Here is a 20020-nt window from a genome sequence, read left to right as displayed (position 1 = left end):
AACAGTTGGACTCCTAGTCTGTCGTAGAAGCCAGGAACCAGATCATCAAGCAAAGAGGTCCCTCAGTCACACTCGTGTTTGTTGTCGACAAGACAGACATTACTGACACTGTGGACGAGAAAGTTTACCGAGATTTGACAGTCAGTGGGAAAATGGACAGCAGTATCCTCCAGGTGCTGGAACGGATCCCGAAGTGACATCAGAAACATTTTTCTGCGACTGATGTTTTTTTCTCAGACTAGAGAGAGCCTCTTCTTCACCAGTTCTTTTCAAGTAATAACCGGAACTGATGTTGTACAAGGGCTGGTCAGAACGTTCTAAGCCTGACCAACTTCAACAATGGGCATTAACAAAGTCAAAATAGTACATTGTTTCAGTAATTCATTGCAAGGGTATTTGGTCTGTTGAGGCCGTTTGTATATTAGTGACAGGCAGTTGAACGTGCTTGGGTCCTAATTAGATTTAAAAGAACGAGTACCAAGCGGTTATCAAGTTTTGGACTTCAGAAAAAAGAAAGAAATACATGACCGCATGTCACAAGTTTATGGGGACAAGTGCCCTAGCTATTCCACTGTTAAATGTTGGACAGCTATGTTAAAGGCTTGATGACCCTAGGTCTGGACGCTCTCAACTTCCATCAATGAAGATTCAATCAAGGAAATAAAATATATATACTGTCAAATAGACGTATTATCATTGCTGAGGAAACTATAATTCATGAACATTTACAGATGGAAATGTATCTGCTCGTCGGGTGCCAAAGTTTCTTAATTCCGATCTTAAGGAAAACATGAAAAAAACCCATTATAACATTAGAACTAATTTCAGAAAGAGATTAGTAAAGGGTGATGAAACATGGGTCTACGACTTTGGTACCACGTCAAAACGCCAATCCATGGAATGACACTATTCCACTATTCCAGCCCCAAAGAAGTTCAAGTCTTTAAAATCAGTGAAGAAAGTTATGCCAACTGTATTTTGGGATTACAAATGACGTGATCCTTGTTGATTACTTGGAAAGTCAAAAGACGATTACCGGCGCCTACTGTGCCGATTTGCTTCATCGCCTGTGAGATTTGGGGATAGGGCATTTGGGCAGGGATTGGCATCTCCATTGGTCCAATTGTGCTCCCCTTCTTGCTGACCTGTTTCGTTATGCCCATGAATTTCTGCCTGCATTCACAGAATCAATACAATGGAATTTGGCCAGTATGTTTATCTTTGGCTTCAGGTATATCGATGGTCTGATATCGCTTAATAATCGTCAATAGCCAATTCCCTTCGAATGATTTATCCACCTGAACTTTTAGATCAATGCATTTCCAGTAGCCAGCTTTTCCTTTGTTTCAGAATCATTATCAAATAGTAATGAAACTTGGTGTACGCCCTACCGGTGGCACCTGTCACAAACACTTTGAAAGGCAAGTCAATCGTTCACCCACGTGAACACCCGGTACATGACAAAACATAGAATTGCAATTGGAGAATTTGATTCATATTTTGCTCAAATCCTCTTGATGCGCAATTTTAAGGAGATTAATGATAATACTGTCGGACAGTGGTATCACGAACCTAGCGTTGTAACCGGATATCCTGAAGTTCGAGATACTTAGTGAGTGGGTAAGGTTTTACGCCGCTTTAAGCAATATTTCATCCATATCACGGTTGGGGACACCAGGAATGGGCTTCACACATTCTACCAGTTGAAAGAGTGGCATGGACATTCATGTAGATGAATTAACATTATCAAAGATCCATAGCAATACGAATGCGCATACAAGAAAACAAGAACACAACACGTGTATGCGTTGACAAATTGAAATGTTTTTTGTTTTTTTGTTTAACGCCGCACGCCGCAATATTCCAGCTTAATGACGGCGGTCTGTAAATAATCGAGTCTGGACCAGACAATCCAGGGGTTGACATCATGAGCATCGATCGTCGCGACAGGGTTTGATGACCACCCGATCCCGTTAGTCGCCTCTTACGACAAGCATAGTTGCCTTTTATGGCAAGCATGGGTCAAGTCGCTTTTCATCATCAACAGTAACGTGTAAGATCTCCACTCTTGCTTAAATACAGTCTATAGATTAGGAAAGGGTCGTCTACAACGTGATGAACGGTTATGGGATATTGGAGAGTTTCAAACTTGTTGAAGTCAGCTACACAATATCAGTGTCTATGTCTGTTTTGTAAACTTTGGAGCAGGTTTCCTTAGATACAAAATTTTAATGATTGGCACAGCACAGGGCGTCCTTATGCAACAACACATGTCCAGGTTGAGAAACCAGGATATAACCATATAGCCCCAAAAGCCAGACAAATCGCTGTTCATTGGAGCCAGGAGCCGGAGTTGAAGTTCGTGACCTAACCATGAAATCATCTGCATGTAACTAGGTGTTTGTTAATGAAGAAGTTGTTGCAACTGAGGGAAATATTGTCGCTACTTTTGGAAATCGGTTAAAAGAATATTGTTATCGAAAGCAAACCAAATATTACTGTCGATAACAGGTATCATTATTTCAAAATATTTCGGTGATAAAGATTACCAAATTATCTGTAGGAGAATAAACCTTCACGGTCTGTACATAAGTACATGTATCGTCGATAGAAACGCTGAACAGAAATGCTGCCAATTTGGACATTTTCAAACAAACTTTTCATTCTGTCCATAGGTTCAAATTAATGTAGGTTTTTTTGCAACAAGGTAACAGCTTGTACAAAACGTGTCATCTAATGTAACAGCTTCTTGTGTAACTGACACGTATTAATTGATCGATATATTTTAGTGAGTGAGTGAGTATGGTTTTACGCCACTTTTAGCAATAGTCCAGCAATATTACGTCGGGGGACAATAGAAATGGGCTTCACACATAGTACTCTAAGAAGTAAATTATCAAAAGTAGAAAAAGTTACATATTAGTTACATTTGATGCATATAATGTTTTTCGCAATTCATGATTGATGTGAAAATGAAAGGACTATTGTGTGAAGAGCTGAGTTAAAGGTGACTGTATTTTAAATTGTTTGATAGGCATTACTTAGAAGTTGACGAATGACAAGATAGACACAATTTTTATGGATAACGGTATTAAAGAAGTTGTTATCCATAAAAATTGTGTCTATCTTGACTGTATTTTAGTCCCATGAAGAATATTTATTAGGTTGCTTTTATGTTGTGTGCTCAACATACTATCATTAAAATAGTCTATTTGATAGTCTGGGTCATATGAAATGTATAAACAGTTAAACACTTTGTGTTTTATGCAATAATGACATTAATTTGTATGTTTGTTAATAGTATTGACAAATTAAATGTTGATATCTGGAAAACAATGATTTTTTAATTATTTTAAAACGTTCTTTTAGTTTATTACAGAAAACAGAAATGCTAGCTTAATAATGAATCTAAGGTGTCTAAGTTGGTTCAGAAAACTTAAAAAAACATTTTTTCCTAGGGGGCTACGCCCTCTTAGACCCCGTAGAACCAGACAAAGACCTGCGGCCACTTGACCCGACTTAAACAGGAATCTCACTTCCTAGAAACATTTTAGGTTGACAGCTCTGCTACAACTGACATAAGGTTATCATGCCTAGTCATATGTGTTCAAATAACAAGCAGAAGAAAAAAAAAGAAATAAGGCATACATGATTGATTGGTTGGGTTGTTGTTTTACGCCGCATATTCCAGCTATATGACGGCGGTCTGTGTAAATAATCGAGTCTGGACCAGACAATCCGGTGATTGACATCATGGGCATCGATCCACGCAATTGGGATCGATGACATGCATCAACCAAGTCAGCGAGCCTGACCACCCGATCCCTTTAGTCGCCTTTTACGACAAGCATAGTAAAAGGCGTCTAACGGGATCGGGTGGTCAGGCTCGCTGACTTGGTTGATGCATGTCATCGATCCCAATTACTTTACAACTGATGTTCACTTCTACCATGGCATTTTTTCATAGGTCAACCAGGACCTTCTCTGACATCGGGCACACTCATGGATATACAGACGACAACTGGCTGTATATAGGAATAAAACCAGCACTGAGCACTGTCAATTAAGGATGTAAACAAACAAACAACAATTGTGACAAAACAGAATACATGATACCGGGCGAGACAGTTGACAGCGCTGTTACCATTCTAGAAAAGATCTTCAGTCAGAGCATGAACCACCAAAACATACGCTTATACCACTACATGAGCTGTACATTTTCAGTTGAATATTCGGAAAATACATCGCTTTCTGGACACCACAAATACTGGTCTAGGTCGAATTCCCTGCTAATCTCCAGAGAGTGCGACCAGTGAAGATTCCGGGGTAGAATATGTTTTCAGCAACCCATGCTTGCCGTAAAAGGTGACTATGCTGGTCGTGAAAGGCGACTAACGGGATCGGGTGGTCAGACTCGCTGACTTGGTTGATGCAGGTCATCGATCCCAATGGTGTGGAGAGATGCCCATGACATCAATCACTGGATTGTCTGGTCCAGACTCGATTACAGAGCGCCGTCATATAGCTGAAAATATTGCTGAGTGCGGCGTTAAACAACAAACCAACAAACCAACCAACCAACCACAGAGTGCAGAATACAGGCACACGTCACACCGAACTGCTTCCCTGCCTTCCAGGCAAAGACTGGAGCAACTTCTAACATTGACTTACTTAACGATCCGGGCGGTCGGGTAGCCTCGTGGTTAAAGCGTTCGCACGTCACGTCGAAGGCCCGGGTTCGATTCCCGATATCAGTACAATGTATAAAGCCCATTTCTGGAGTTCCCCGCCGTGGAATATCGCTAAAAGTGGCGTAAAACCATACTCTACTTATCGATCAGACCCGTGAAGATCCGGTGTTGATTAGGTCTTCAGCAACCCATGCTTGCCGTAAAAGGTGACTATGCTTGTCGTAAAAGGCGCCTGACGGGATCGGGTGGTCAGACTCGCTGACATGGTTGAAGAATGTAATCGATACCAATTACGTGGATCGATGCTCATGATGTCAATCACTGGCTTGTTTGGTCCAGACTCGATTATTTACAGACCGCCGTCTTAAAGTTGGCATATTGCTGAATGCACCGTAAAACAACTAACCAACCGTAAGTGGTGACCGAATTGGGCAACCCGTTTGCCGTAAGTTGCCCTCTGTAATGATGGAGGAATACATCCATGGGCAAACAAAATTCCCCAACACCAAAACGGCAATAATCATAATCATATTCTGAACTTGATTCTTCTTCTGATGAAACTCTGACAAAGTTATTGTATTCTGAAAGGAATATTCGGCGTCGTTGTCTTGTTCTTATAGCAAAGATAGACCGCAATCTTTCTTCATATTCACCATTTCTTTTGGAGGAAGGTCAACAAGGTAATGCTGAGAAGTTGAAAGATGTTACAAAGTGACGGTCCTGAGAGTTTTTGATTGAATGTGCCAGGAAATCACAAGCAATAAATTTAATTACATCAACAAATTTAGCTAACATTCCAATTACCTGTTCTGCACACAAGACCCATGATTTCACCAAAGGTCTTGTTCGGGATAGAGTGAGTGAGTGAGGGTGGGTTTACGCTGGTTTTAGCAACAATCCAGCAATACATCGGCGGGGGATACCATAAATGGGCTTTACACATTGTACCAATGTCAGGAATCGAACCCAGGTCTTCGGCGTGACGAGCGAACGCTTTAACCTATAGGCCCATTTCGGGATAGAGATAATCGCTGATGAATTATTGACGAAATTGCGTCTGAACATGTGTCATTAAGACGAAACAATTTAACTATCTTAAAGATGGCCGCATGCCTGATTTCATGGCACGATATTTCTGACAGAAAGTTTAAAGTCAGATTGGGATCCAGATTGGCTGATGTATTCGACCATGAAACGAGAGTCCCTCAATGTAGAATTTTATCAGCTACTCTTTTTAGTGTTAACATAAACAGTCTTGCAAAGGGTTTGCACTGAAAATATTGATGGGTCATTGTTTGTTGATGACGTTAATTTGTCGTGCCGTGGTACAAAGATGAACGCTATTGAAGGACAATTACATCTTGCCTCAGCAAGATTCACAAGAGATCGCTGAAAAATGGTTTTAGATTTTCCAAAGCCAAAACATTTCGAATGGGAAGAGTTTCATCACTTTTTTAAATAGTTTACGCTGCTGACAGGCAATCAATAGCAACAACAATAAAACTGACCATCCCTTTGTTGTAGAAATTTTGAAATGTCATTTCAATGTGTCCGTGGCTAACAATGTCATCGCTCTTCTGTTGGCTTACCAGTCATGTTGGCTGCAAAGGAAGATTCTGAGGCGGATTCTGCATCTAAAGCTGCTCTTGAGTAATCGGTAACGACAAGTACTTTTGCGTATAGTGACCTAAAAGCGACTATTTGCCAAAATATTGGCCATAAGTATTAATTAAGCTTCATATCATACAACCCTTGTTACATCGGACACCGTTATTTTACTAATTGAAAGGGAGAGGATCCCCCTCAAAATGTCATAGTCATTTGATTTTCATGCACCTTTTGTTGGATTTTGCACTGATTCGTCGTTTTTATACTGTTCAAGCTATTTCTTAACTTTTCAATACCGTTTCTAACGACTATTCTTTAGCAAGGAAATTAAACTTTATGATAAGATATAGATTTTACATTTTGAATGGCGAGTTTTTTTCTGTACACTGTATAGCGGACTGACGTTTTAGTGATCTTCGTCATAATTTTAAAATATGTTCTTATTAGGAAACTGATTTTTTTATTTTTCTAGCCACAAATAGCTGGAATATTCACTCACTCACAACTTCTGAACAAGAGTTGTGTGATGCCCTGTGAAGTCTTTGTAGAGAGAGCATGCTCGGATAGATGTCACAAGTTGTGAAATGTAGACACCAAAGGCAGAAGCGGCAGGAATATTGTTCGACATAAAAGGGAAAGTTGTATATGGGAGAGACGAAATCATTCTTCTTGTCATACGTGTTGTGGATAGTTTCTTGTCACTCTGAATATGTGATGTGTTTTCACTGGTCACTTTCATACCTAGTTCAGGTTGGTTAGTCAGTGGAGTGAGAAAGTAGGTATGGTTTTCTTGAAATATTCCAGCAATAACACGGTTGGGGACACCAGAAATTGGCTTCACACATTGTTCCGATGTCGGGAATCGAAGCCGGCTCTTCGTGGTGACGAGCAGATGCTTTAAACACTAGGCTACCCGACCGACCCAGGTAAGTCAGTAGAGTGAGTGAGTTTGGTCTAACGCCGCTTTTAACATTATTCCAGTTACATCACGGTGTGTCAGCTTAATGTAGGAGGAAAGCCCGGAGTGATGCGGGTCTCAGACGTTTACCACTTCAGTGAAACCCACGAGCACGAGTATGGTGCTGACAAACCTAGAAACATAATTGGGGCGAACCGGGATTCGAACCCACAATCATAGGTGTCTCGCTTGCCCAAGGGACGCAACTCTGCACAGCGAATCGCGGCGCCTTAGACGACTGGGCCACCTGTGCCCCCGAAAGCCAGTGGAAGGGAATGGGAATTTGATGGTTATGACAGATATCAGATCATCAACATACCTGAAACTTAAGCTAAAGTTCATGGCCAAATGTGATTTTGCAGATCAGATCACATTATGTCTGTCAAGAAATGCATCATTTCACATATTCTTAAGGATTGACTGTGTACGTTTTCGGTCCATTGAGGTATGAATCGAAAAACCGATATGCAAAATGTATGAATCCGCGTAGAGGAGTCATACAAAAGTTTGCACATTGGTTTATCAATTTATATCTTAAAGAACCGAAAAAATACACAGTCAATGCTTTTAATTAAATTCGACAACGAAAACATGTTTTATCTACAATAGTTTAACCAAAAACAGTTGTATATATCAAAATTGATTGATTGATTGATAAACATTTCGGGTCTAGGAATACAAACTGTGGCTTGACATGAATCAGGTGATTGTTAAATTTATGCACATAACTTAACACGCCTATAAAGTCAGTAGCCAATCATCGGAGAGTATGATAAAAATAAAGTTTATAGGACCTGTCAATCAAGGCCAAAGGCGGGAAGAAGTGCACCAGTCAGGCTGTAACGAAGCGGAACAGACATGTTCGGGGGAAGGCGGCTGTTTCAAATGACATTGTCAGTTACCACCAAACATTAGTTCCTGAGAACGGGAAGACACAATTTTAATAAATGCTAGTTAGAAATGAAACCCGAATACATGAAATTTGTGGAACAGAACCGAGCGGGAAAAAAACAGGCGAGACAGACCTGCACGTTTGCTGTTTCATTCCTTCTCGGCCTTCGGTATCAAAGAGTTGTTTGGACAATAAATATGCAAGAATTTCGCTTTATGTCCTTTGCATGACAATACACGTTAGCAGAAAGAGAATTCCCTTTACTGTTATATTGGGATTCCCCGACATTCCGTGTCAATAAAAGTAGTCCCCCTCGGTGGGCGTGGTTTATGTTTTTTACATTCATTGGGAAATGACTGCAATAACGAAAATTTCATCATTTCTTTGTAAACATCGGACAAAAGTTAATTTGAAGATAGACTTGTAACTATGTATATGATCATCACGTTTAGTGACAAACGCCATTTGGATCAAAGAATGAACGTTCATCTTAGGCTTGTTGTGTGGGATGGTGGTGTACAAAGTTGAACAATCAACGTTTTGACATAATGTGGATCTTTGCTGAGAGTGCAAAACTTAAAAAGAAATAGTTTAAGAATCCATGTGGAATTAATACCACATTAAATAATCAATTCCTCAATTGTTTTCATAAGTGTTTGTAATGTTTGAAACAGGGATTTTGTGATACAAGGCGATGATCCCTATCAGTTACGACCCGTGAAGATTCCGGGGTAGAATAGGTCTTCAGCAACCCATGCTTGTCGTAAAAGGTAACTATGCTTGTCGTAAAACGGGATCGGGTGGTCAGGCTCGCTGACTTGGTTGATGCATGTCATCGATCCCAATTGCGTGGATCGATGCTCATGAAATTAATCAGCAACCCATGCTTGCTGTAACAGGCGACTAACGGGATCGGGTGGTCAGACTCGCTGACTTGGTTGATGCAGGTCATCGATCCCAATGGCGTGGAAAGATGCCCATGACATCAATCACTGGATTGTCTGGTCCAGACTCGATTATTTACAGACTACCATTATATAGCTGGAATATTGCTGAGTGCAGCGTAAAACAAAAACCAACCAAACAGTAACAAACATGAAATGATTGTTTATCAATTGCACCAGATTCCACCACCTTCTCTGCAGACACGTACATGTCATATAAGTGCCTGTTCGTCGTTTGTGCAAAATCTTTATTTCAGATCGGTGACTATCTTTGAGATTATCATATAAGATTTTGTTAATAATTTACTCTATTACATTGTGTATGAGCGTTTATCTTGATCATGAAAATGAATATTAACTTGAATACATCAAGCACGCTAATGTTATATTTATGGATGAACTTTTAAAATTCTTTTAGTTTATGGTTTCTCTCTCACTAACATATGTTTGTATAAGTGTCACATCTTCTGTTGAATTAGTCAAATGAACACAATTCAAGTCAACAGTAACGTACATACCGGACCCGTAAAGATTCCGGGGTAGAATAGGTCTTCAGCAACACATGCTTGTCGTGAAAGGCAACTAACGGATCGGGCGGTCAGGCTCGCTGACTTGGTTGATGCATGTCATCGATCCCAATTGCGTGGATCGATGCTCATGATATTAATCACTGGATTGGCTGGTCCAGACTCGACTTTTTACAGACCGCCGTCATTTAGCTGGAAAAGTTGCTGAGTGTGGCGTATAACAACAAACCAAACCAAACCATATATACTGACCAAATTAAAAACTTCACAATCCTAAAATTTTTCACATTTTGACCAGTTATCAATGTGGGCCCTTATTGTGTATTTAAACAGTAATGACCACGTATTGTCTTCAGATAACACCCGTTTTTGTGCAGGTGAATCGATCAAAATCATGTGCACAGCACTATAGTGGCAAAAGTTTTTTTTCACGTGCAGCTGGTCACGTGGCCATAATACCGCACGTGTTTTCAGCCATACTTGTAAGCAGTCATTAACAAAAAAAGAAAAACACAAGAAAACAAAATTCTTTACGGCCATTTGTCATGCCACGCCTTTCAAATGTACAACGTGAACGTGCCATCGGCATGTTGCAGACGGGAACGTCCGTAGCAGAAGTTGCAAGTCACATGCAGAGGATCGTCAGATTGTCTTACGTCTCCTCCGTAACCGATTTTTGACGGCTACATCAACCAGAAATGAACTGTTTAGGGGTAGACTGAGTGCGCAAACTGTTCGAAACCGCCTGAGAACCGCTCACCTTCAAGCACGACGGCCATACTGCGGGCCGATTCTGACTCAATTACACAGACGTCAACGTCGATTGTGGGCACAGCGACACTTACGATGAATTGGAATCAAGTCGTTTCAGTGATGAATCCCGATTTAATCTTCGATCTGCTGATGGTTGGGCGAGGGTGTGGAGGCGCCGTCATGGACGTTACGCCCAGTGTTGTGTACAGGAAGTTGACAGATTTCGAGGCGGAAGTGTCATGATGTGGGGTGCTTTCTGTGGCAATGCACGTTCCAGGCTTCTTGTCATCCGTGGCAACCTCAACGCTGCTGCTTACCGCGACCAGGTACTGGCACCAGAACTTCTGCCTTTTATGGCAGCACATGGACCCGGTTTGATCTTCCAACACGACAATGCCAGACCCTACACAGCAATTTTGACAAGGAATTTCCTTCAGAATGCGGGAGTCAACGTCATGGACTGGCCGTCAACGTCTCCCGACCTCAATCCCATCGAACACGTCTGGGATGCTCTTGGCAGAAGTCTGCTCACTCTCCAGTACCAACCACAGAATTTGCAAGATCTTGGCACCATTTTGCAGAAACAATAGCGTCGTCTTCCCAATCATGTGTTCACAAGCATCACAAGGTCCATGCGGAGGCGTTGTGTGGCAGTTGTCAACGCACATGGTGGCCATACACGCTACTGAACTTGTGTGCCATCAGATTCTCGTGCTTGGGACTTATGATTTAAACTGTTGATGTTATTACCGAATACCGTAGGTGCTTAGAACAAATTATGGTTACCACCGTTAATTAAAATCCTTCTTTGGACATTGATGATTAAAAATGACCTTCTCTGATACATTTGTCCGTTGTATATCATATATGGGATTACTTTTAAAAATGTGAAGTTTTTAATTTGACTCAGTATATGATAAAGTAATTTATCTACCTTTTTAACCGCAGTGTATTTGTATATTTTAATTTACGGCTAATCTTGTCAATAATCGCCAATGACTAAAGGGATGGTGTAAATCCTGCTTGGGAACCATGCAGGTAGCAAAGGTACTGTAAGTCCCCATTGTCCCTGGTATGGTGGCCTAACGTTAGTTTTTGGTAGCCTGTTTTTATAATGTGACGTCTGTCATAATCCGATCATTTTATTATCCCCCGCCCAACGAAGTTGACGGGGGATATAGAAATGGGCTCCGTCCGTCCGTCCGTCACGTTTCGTTTCCGGAGCATAACTCATAAACCGTTCATCAAACTTTGCAGGTCTGTCAGGTACATGCTGAACTGGTGCCTTTTGCTATTGAGAAATTTTAGAAAATTTTATTTTTTACGTTTCCATGGCAACAAGATTGACTTAGGTTCCAAACTCATCTTTTTTTTACAATTTCCATGACAAGTTCCACCTCGGTTAAAAAAGGTTAGGGTTTGTTTAGATTTAATTATGTCATAAATTCTGCAACAGGGGCGGGGAATATAGCCACGTTAGTAGCAAACTCGTGTTGATTTATGATTATAGTCTGTGATATATTGCTGGTTGTTTAACTGTCCTTCGACGACATTTTTTATATATATGATATAAGTGTATAACTTGTTCAAGTCACGATATGGCTGATATATTGCCGATGTGACTTAAAATACGGACGCACGCACGCACGCACTCACGTACTCACTCACTCACTCACTCACTCAAATTTTAATGAATATATATATGAATTCCGTTGACTCTTCAGCAAACTCCGGTGTCACTATTAGTGGGAAAAGCATGGCAGGTTTCAGCTGCATTTGACAATTGGTTATTAAGGAGACGATTTTACAATTCAAATAAAAGTGACAAAAAACATTTCTACAGGCATAAATCATCAGTGCAAGAGAATAACCAGTCTAGATTATCCGCCGAAACAGATCTGTCTTGGGAAAGTAGCTGTGAAAATAAAATGAATGAACCACTGAAATCAGTGATGACACCGAGGTCAGTTGGTTGGTTTGTTGTTTAACGCCGCACTCAGCAATATTCCAGCTATATGACGGCGGTCCATAAATAATCGAGTCTGGGCCAGACAGCATCGATCCACGCAATTGGGATCGATGACATGCATCAACCAAGTCAGCGAGCCTGACCACACGATCCCGTTAGTCGCCTTTTACGACAAGCATAGTTGCTTTTTACAGCAAGCATGAGTTGCTGAAGATCTATTCTACCCCGGATCTTCACGGGTCTATGACACCAGGTGTTCGCGAAAAAGGGTAAGCATGTCCTGCGCTATCGGTAGCATCTGCCATTCACACAATTGTGTGCATGAAAAAAAAAGTATTTATTGCCTGACGCCGCAGTCCCCCCTCTGCCATGCGGAGGCGACGGTCTGTAATGAAACCAGACAATCAAGTGATCGATAAATCAGAAATCCAGTGAAATGATAGTGCATTTACCAAAAGCAGAGCGCATTGTTCAATTTCCATGCCATACTCATGTGTTTATTAATCGCTATCGCGTGTTCGTCAAACGTTAAACGTATCCTGCCCCGCCACAAACACATGTAAAGGCAAGTCAATTGTCTGAAATACATTCTGTGAATGCCTCCTTCCTTAACTCATTTGTTAACCTTTAGAACAGGGATTTGGTGAAACATTAAACACAACCATTGATGATCCCTGTCAGATACACGGATGTGCCGTTGTTTATAAATTGCACCAGATTCTAAAACCTTTTCAGCAGACATGCACATGACGTTTAAATGGCTGATGTAAACCTGATGTCTATCGTTTTAAGATCACAATGTCTGTAATATTAGATTTTGTTTCAACTTTTTTTTTATGGATAACAGCTTCTTTATTCTTTGTAATGACGTTTCAGGGCTATTCCTTGTCCCTTCCTCAGGTGAATACTGAATAGGCGACATTGAAATAATATATATAGATATTTCATGGACATATTCCTTGGAGCAAGTCATGATAATTTATATGACGGTTTGTAAGTGATTAACTATTGCCTTTGAGTATGGTATGAGTTTCAATGACGTTTTCACTGTGGCATTACCATATACACTATTAAATATATTCCTTAACAGATATGCTTTTATCTAACTATTTGATAGTCCACGTACAATGTTGTAATAAAGTTACATCAAGCGAAGTCTTGGAAAAGTAGAAGATTAAACACTGAAAGATGACCGTATTTTTTCTTGCTAGCATAAGTGCATTTGATACATATATACATATTTTTTGCGGTAACATCTACAAGCGCATTACCAAGGATATATTTCACAATATCCACATTTGCTCCTCTTACAGCTAAATGAAGGATAGTGTTCCTTCCATGATCTACAAGTAACATATCAGCTCCTTCCTTCACAAGTAACTCAAATGCGGCTTGCTGCCAACATCACAGGTGTCCTGTTTAAAGTTCCTTTCCCATTGGGGCGGTCGGGTAGCCTAGTGGTTAAAGCGTTCGCTCGTCACGCCGAAAACACGGGTTCGTATCCCGACATGGGTACAATGTGTGAAGCCCATTTCTGGTGTCCCCCGCCGTGATATTGCTGGAATATTGCTAAAAGCGGCGTACAACCATACTCACTCACTCCTTTCCCGTTGATGTCTACATTGTTATGGGACAGGAGGTACTTAGCTATGTCCACGTTGACGCCACGGGCGGCCAAATGAAGGATTGAGTTGCCATCTCTATCTACTAGTGTCAGATCAGCACCCTTCTTCACAAGTAAATCAAACACTTCTTTGTGACCAGAGATCGCTGCAACCATCACTGGTGTCCTGTCTTGCTCTCCTTTCCTGTTGATGTCCTGTACAATGTTCTTCTGTGACAGGGCATGCTTCACAATATCCACATTTCCAACAACACTGACCCTGTGGAGAATGGTCTCCCCTTTAGCATCCACAATTGGCAGATCGGCTCCTTCACTCACTAGCAAGTCAAATTTATCTTTATATCCGCGCACTGCTGCCATTAACACTGGTGTTTTTCCATCTACGTTTTTGCCATTGATGTTCACAGCATTCTGACCGAGGACATATTTTACTATTTCACTATTTCCCTCGATACAAGCCAAATGTAGGATGTTTTTGAGTGTTCACTGATGACAGAAAAGCTCCAATTCTCACAATAAAGTCAAACATTTCTACAGATCCCTCTAGTGCTGCGAACATGACTGGTGTCATCCCTTCGCCGCTTCTACTGTTGACGTCTACAAGATCATATGTGAGGATATATTTCACTATCTCCGCATGTCTGTTCTCAAAAGCAACATGAAGGATGTTGTTATCCACATTATTGACAAGGCTCAGATCAGCTCCTTTACTTACAAGTAACTTTAACACTTCTTTGTGTCCCTCAGATGCTGCTTTCATTGCCGGCGTCCACCCATTATCTGTTTGACTGTTGATTTCCACAATATTCTGTGCGAGGATATGCTTCACTAACTCCATATTTCCTCCCTCACAAACCGTGTGAAGGATATTGTTGCCAATATTCCCCACAAGTGACAGATCAGCTCTATTCTCCAGGAGTAAATCGAACATATCCTTTCTTCCCTTGGAGGCTGCTATCATTGCTGGTGTTAATCCATTACCTCCTCTGCTGTTGACATCGAAACTACAGCTGCTGAGAATGTATTTCAGTATTTCTATATTTCCTCCCATACAGGCAAAATGAAGGATGTTGTTATTGTTACTCGACTCACTTAACAAATCAGCATTTTTCCTTACAAGCAAGTCAAATGACCCTTATATGCAGCCATCAACACAGGTGTGTTCATGTCTCGTCTACCTTTATTAATATCCTTAATGCTCTGTGTGAGGATATATTTTACTATTTCAATATTACCTCCCTCACAGGCCTTGTAAAGGATACTCTCACCATTGCGATCTATCGGGGATAGATCAGCTCCTTTCTTCACAAGTAAGTCGAACACAGCTATACCCTTTCCGAGCGACTTTCATGGTTGGCGTTAAGCCGTTCTCTTCAATGCTGTTGATGTCCACAGTGTTCTGTGTGAGGATATACTTTACTATATCCAAGTTTCCGCCTTCACAGACCATGTGTAGAATCGTGTTGCTTTCTTTATCCACTAGGGATAGATCAGCTCCACTCATCACAAGTAAGTCGAACACATCCTTATATCCTTTGAGGGCTGCTTTCATCACTGGTTTTCAGCCGTTCTCTCCAATGCTGTTGATGTCCACAGTGTTCTGTATGAGGATACACTTGACTATATCCAAGTTTCCGCCTTCACAGGCCATGTGTAGAATCGTGTTGCTTTCTCTATCCACAAGGGACAGATCAGATCCTTTCCTCACAAGTAAGTCGAACACATCCTTATATCCTTTGAGGGCTGCTTTCATCACTGGTGTACAACCCTTCTTTCCAATGCTGTTGATGTCCACAGTGTTCTGTATGAGGATACACTTGACTATATCCAAGTTTCTGCCTTCACAGGCCATGTGTAGAATCGTGTTGCTTTTTTTATCCACTAGGGATAGATCAGCTCCACTCATCACAAGGAAGTCGAATACATCTCTGTGTGCTTTCTCTGCTGCAAGCATCACTGGTGTCTTCCTGTTCAGACCTCTAGTGTTGATTTCCACAGCAGCATCAGATAAGATGGACTTGGCGCGGCTCATGTTTCCATCCATACAGGAACTAACAAGTTTGGTGTGTAAATGGATGTAGTACTGTTGATAATGATACTTTCCTGTAAGATAAAACAAAATCATGCAAGACATTTTTTGATCGGCGACTTGTATCTAGAGTCTGGACCATACAATCCAGTGATTGACATCATGAGCATCTATCCATGCAATTGGGATACGATGACATGCAACAACCAAGTCAGCGAGCCAGTGTAGAGGAAACTTGTCATAATTTAGAATCAAAGGCTACGCTAAGATCTAACAGTAAAATTGACGTTGTGTTACCTGAATCAGCTTGAAAGGATTCTAGTTACCCGGAGATCAAGTGAGTGAGTGAGTGAGTTGGGTTTAACGCTGCTTTTAACAGTACTCCAGTTATATCACGGCGTGTCAGCTTAATGTGGGAGGAAAGGCTGAAGTGATGCAGGTCTCACAAGTTTACAATTTCAGTGAATCCCACGAGCACGGTATGGTGCTGATAAACCTTGAAATATAATCGGGGCGAACCCGGATTCGAACCCACAATAATCTGGCATGCCAAAGGGACACAACTCTGCACAGCGAATCGCAGCGCCTTAGTCGACTGTGCCACCCGTGCCCCCTGTACAGCAAGAATGTGTACTGTTAATTCCCCTTCTGATATGATTTTATACTATAAAAGATTTACATTTGAAACTAATTAAAGAACATAGAAGATAATAAACAATAACACATCGCCAATATTGAACGAAAGCATATTTAGACCAACATTCTAGAACCAAGGGGAGTGTAATATTGTATACTATTTTGGAAGGACACAATTCAATAATTACCTTTGACACAAACATCCCTTCCAGAACGAGTCTCCAGGCATCTCCTACCTCGGCAGATCTTTGATGAACAGAGACCAGCTTGAATCTGAAGACGAACACAACATAGGACATAGCAGACTACTGGTGTGATATTAACTCATTTTGTTTTCAAGGTCATTCACACAGAAAATCCTTACATTTGTCTTTCGTTTTGGAAGGAAAGTAAATCTTTCACATACTTCTATAGTTTCAAGTCTCACCCTCAGCACATGACACATCAGGGTAACAATATCGTAGACAATGCTCCAACAATAGTCCCATTGAAGACTGCACATGTTGACACCAATCAATTCAAAGTTTTCCACTTCGTGATTATCTATGATGACCATTTCAATATCACATTGCTTCACAAGTCGAACAGAGTTCACTGAGGACAACAGTATGCAGACAAACCTGTATCAGGTACATGGTCTATATAATATAAGGTACAATGATTAGTTTTTCAAGAACACTTGATGACAAATATATCAAAGCAGACCAAAACTTCGTCTTCAAACTGGTATCACTGCCATTTCACTCAGACATTGCTCAAAATAATCATGTCCATCTCAGTTTTAATCTTAAATGATCCACAATTTGATCTGATCATTTAATCTATTTATATGTAGATTTGCCTTTATCTTGAAACAGAACATATCGTTTAAATTGATCGGTTAAATTTATAACATATTTATGCATGAACTTTCCTCAACTGAAATATTGCAATGGACAGTGTCCCATCTCTTTCTTTCTTATATTTTATTTGAAGTCCTTCTTCGGTTCATTCTTGTATAGACTAAGAGACGGAAAAAAAGGGGAGATGTATGAATGTGAAAGGGATAGAGAGACCAATAGAGTGACAGAAAGGGGTGTTGTTGTAAAGACTAAGAGAGTGACAGAACGGGGAGATGTTGTATGGACTAAGAGAGGGACAGAACGGGGAGATGTTGTATGGAGTAAGAGAGGGACAGAAAGGGGGAATGTTGTATAGACTAAGAGAGGGACAGAAAGGGGAGATGTTCTATGCACTAAGAGAGGGACAGAACGGGGAGATGTTGTATGCACTAAGAGAGGGACAGAACGGGGAGATGTTGTATGGAGTAAGAGAGGGGCAGAAAGGGGAGATGTTGTATGGACTAAGAGAGGGACAGAAAGGGGAGATGTTGTATGGAATGAGAGTGTGACAGACAATGGAGATGTTGTATGGAGTGAGAGAGTGACAGAAAGGGGAGATGTATGGACTACGAGAGGGACAGATAGGGGGGGAGATGTTGTATGGACTGAGAGAGGGACAGAAAGGGGGGGGGGGATGTTGTATGGAATGAGAGAGTGACAGAAAGGGGGGATGTTGTATGGAATGAGAGAGTGACAGACAATGGAGATGTTGTATGGACAAATGGAGGGACAGAAAGGAGAGCTGTTGTATGAATGTTAAAGGGACAGAGAGAAGAGGACATGCAGAGACTAGGAGGGTCACAGAAATGTGAGATGCTGTATGATTGTGAAAGGGACAGAGATAACCGAAGTTTCAGTACGGCCGCAACAGCAACGAATTGTTCCCCTTTATTCTCACTTGCTCTTATGCTCTCATCTCTCTCGTTGCCAGGTTCGAGTTTGCCAACGCTGAAAGTCGATGTTGTTTGGTAAAAGTCATTTCTCTAAATGGCCTACATGCCCTAATACCATCCTGTCGTCCTGCAGGCATCAGTGAGGAGTGATTAAGGCATCAGTGAGGACTGATTAAACGGAAACATTATATTAACATTATATTAAGGTTGAGACTAGATATTCTCTAAGCTCCAGCTTCAAACCCAGATATTTTTCATTAAAACTATGCGCCTAAATATTTGTTGTAGAAACACCAGTTTGCAGCAATGTATATATTGTGGCTGACAATTTCTTTTCTTTCCACAGTCTGAACCATAATTAAATTATTTCCCCTCTAAAAAATCCAAGGACGTCCTCCGATCAAACTTATGCATAAGGGTGACAATTACGGTGCCTAGGAACCCTGATCAAGGTCTAATATTGGTCAATTTGCTCTTAAACACACATTCGTTTCCTTCCAAAATTGAATGTATGGAAATAAAGGTTAAATTCCGTCTAAGGTATCATTGTCGGAACTAGGGGGAAATGGCAACAGCATTAGAACAAGAAGGAACAATAAGAATATGCCAGACTATATCTGAAGAGATTTACATTTAATGTACTGCAGTTGCGCCTCAGTCTGGTGTGCCATATATTATGAAGTCGTTTGTCATGCTATGGGTAGCTCGGGGACACCGGCGCCGTGATTCGCTGTGCAGAGTTGCGTCCCTCGGACACGCTAGAAACCTATGATTGTTGGTTCGAATCCCTGTTCGACCCGATTATGTTTCTAGGTTTGTCAGCACCATACCCGTGCTCGTGGGTTTCACCGAAGTGGTAAACGTCTGAAACCTGCATCACTTCGCGCTTTCCTACCACATTAAGCTGACACGCCGTGATATAACTGGAATATTGTTAAAAGCGGCGTTAAACCCAACTCACTCACTCACTACCTGTGGGTAGCTCGGGATGATGGGTTTGCTCAGCTGTGCATTTTGGCTTCACTTTTTGCAATACTTTCTTAAGTCAGCCATTCCAGACTTCAGAAACATATTCACCTTTGGTCTTGTGTATCAAACAGAGATGTCAGGTGTTCGAGAAAAAAATGTCCATCTGATGTCATCCGTCAAAAAAACACATGTATATCAAGTGTTCACCTGAACAAAAAAGGGAGCATATGGCGGAAAACAAATTAGGGGATTACAACAGACATTTAGTCACTCATTCGTCACATTGGAAAATGTTCTCCACATGTCTACCATAAAACTTTCTAAAAACTTTAGGCCTTGAATGTTGACACCCTGATCAAGCAACTTTTGGAGCAGGAGTCGTATAACGCTGTTTGAAATCTTCGTAGGAGCAAGGTTGATTGTAACTCAAAAGTGATTTGGAGACACACGGGAGGGGACACGGGTGGACCAATCGTCTTCGGCCTTTCTTCAAGCTTGTCGTTTGGGATTGTGGCATACAAAGTTGGCAAGTCAATGTTTTGACATTGACATTTTTTTCTTAGATTGCAAAAATGTCAAGCAAATCCTTTGAGTATCAACAAGGGATCACATGTCTCAAAAAGTTTCTGCGAACAATCCCTTCCTT

The 20020-nt window shown here is 41.1% G+C and overlaps 1 protein-coding gene across 1 annotated transcript; it reads right to left on the bottom strand.

The window, feature by feature from the left end:
• Window positions 1–1032: 1032 nt before the first annotated feature.
• Window positions 1033–14927, bottom strand: LOC139457420 (putative ankyrin repeat protein RF_0381). Its single transcript, XM_071238820.1, has 3 exons — window positions 14481–14927; window positions 13943–14377; window positions 1033–1173 (listed from the first exon to the last, which is right to left on the bottom strand). Exons 1-3 carry the CDS (start codon window positions 14925–14927, stop codon window positions 1033–1035), a joined length of 1023 nt encoding a protein of 340 aa, XP_071094921.1.
• Between the last annotated feature and the right edge of the window lie 5093 nt (window positions 14928–20020).

The sequence above is a fragment of the Haliotis cracherodii genome, unplaced genomic scaffold (assembly GCF_022045235.1).
Source record: "Haliotis cracherodii isolate W230 unplaced genomic scaffold, xgHalCrac1.p SCAF_12, whole genome shotgun sequence".
Taxonomy (NCBI): Eukaryota; Metazoa; Mollusca; class Gastropoda; order Lepetellida; family Haliotidae; genus Haliotis; species Haliotis cracherodii.
The sequence above is the reverse complement of the archived record's forward strand: the minus strand, read 5'-3'. Positions and strand labels throughout refer to the sequence as shown.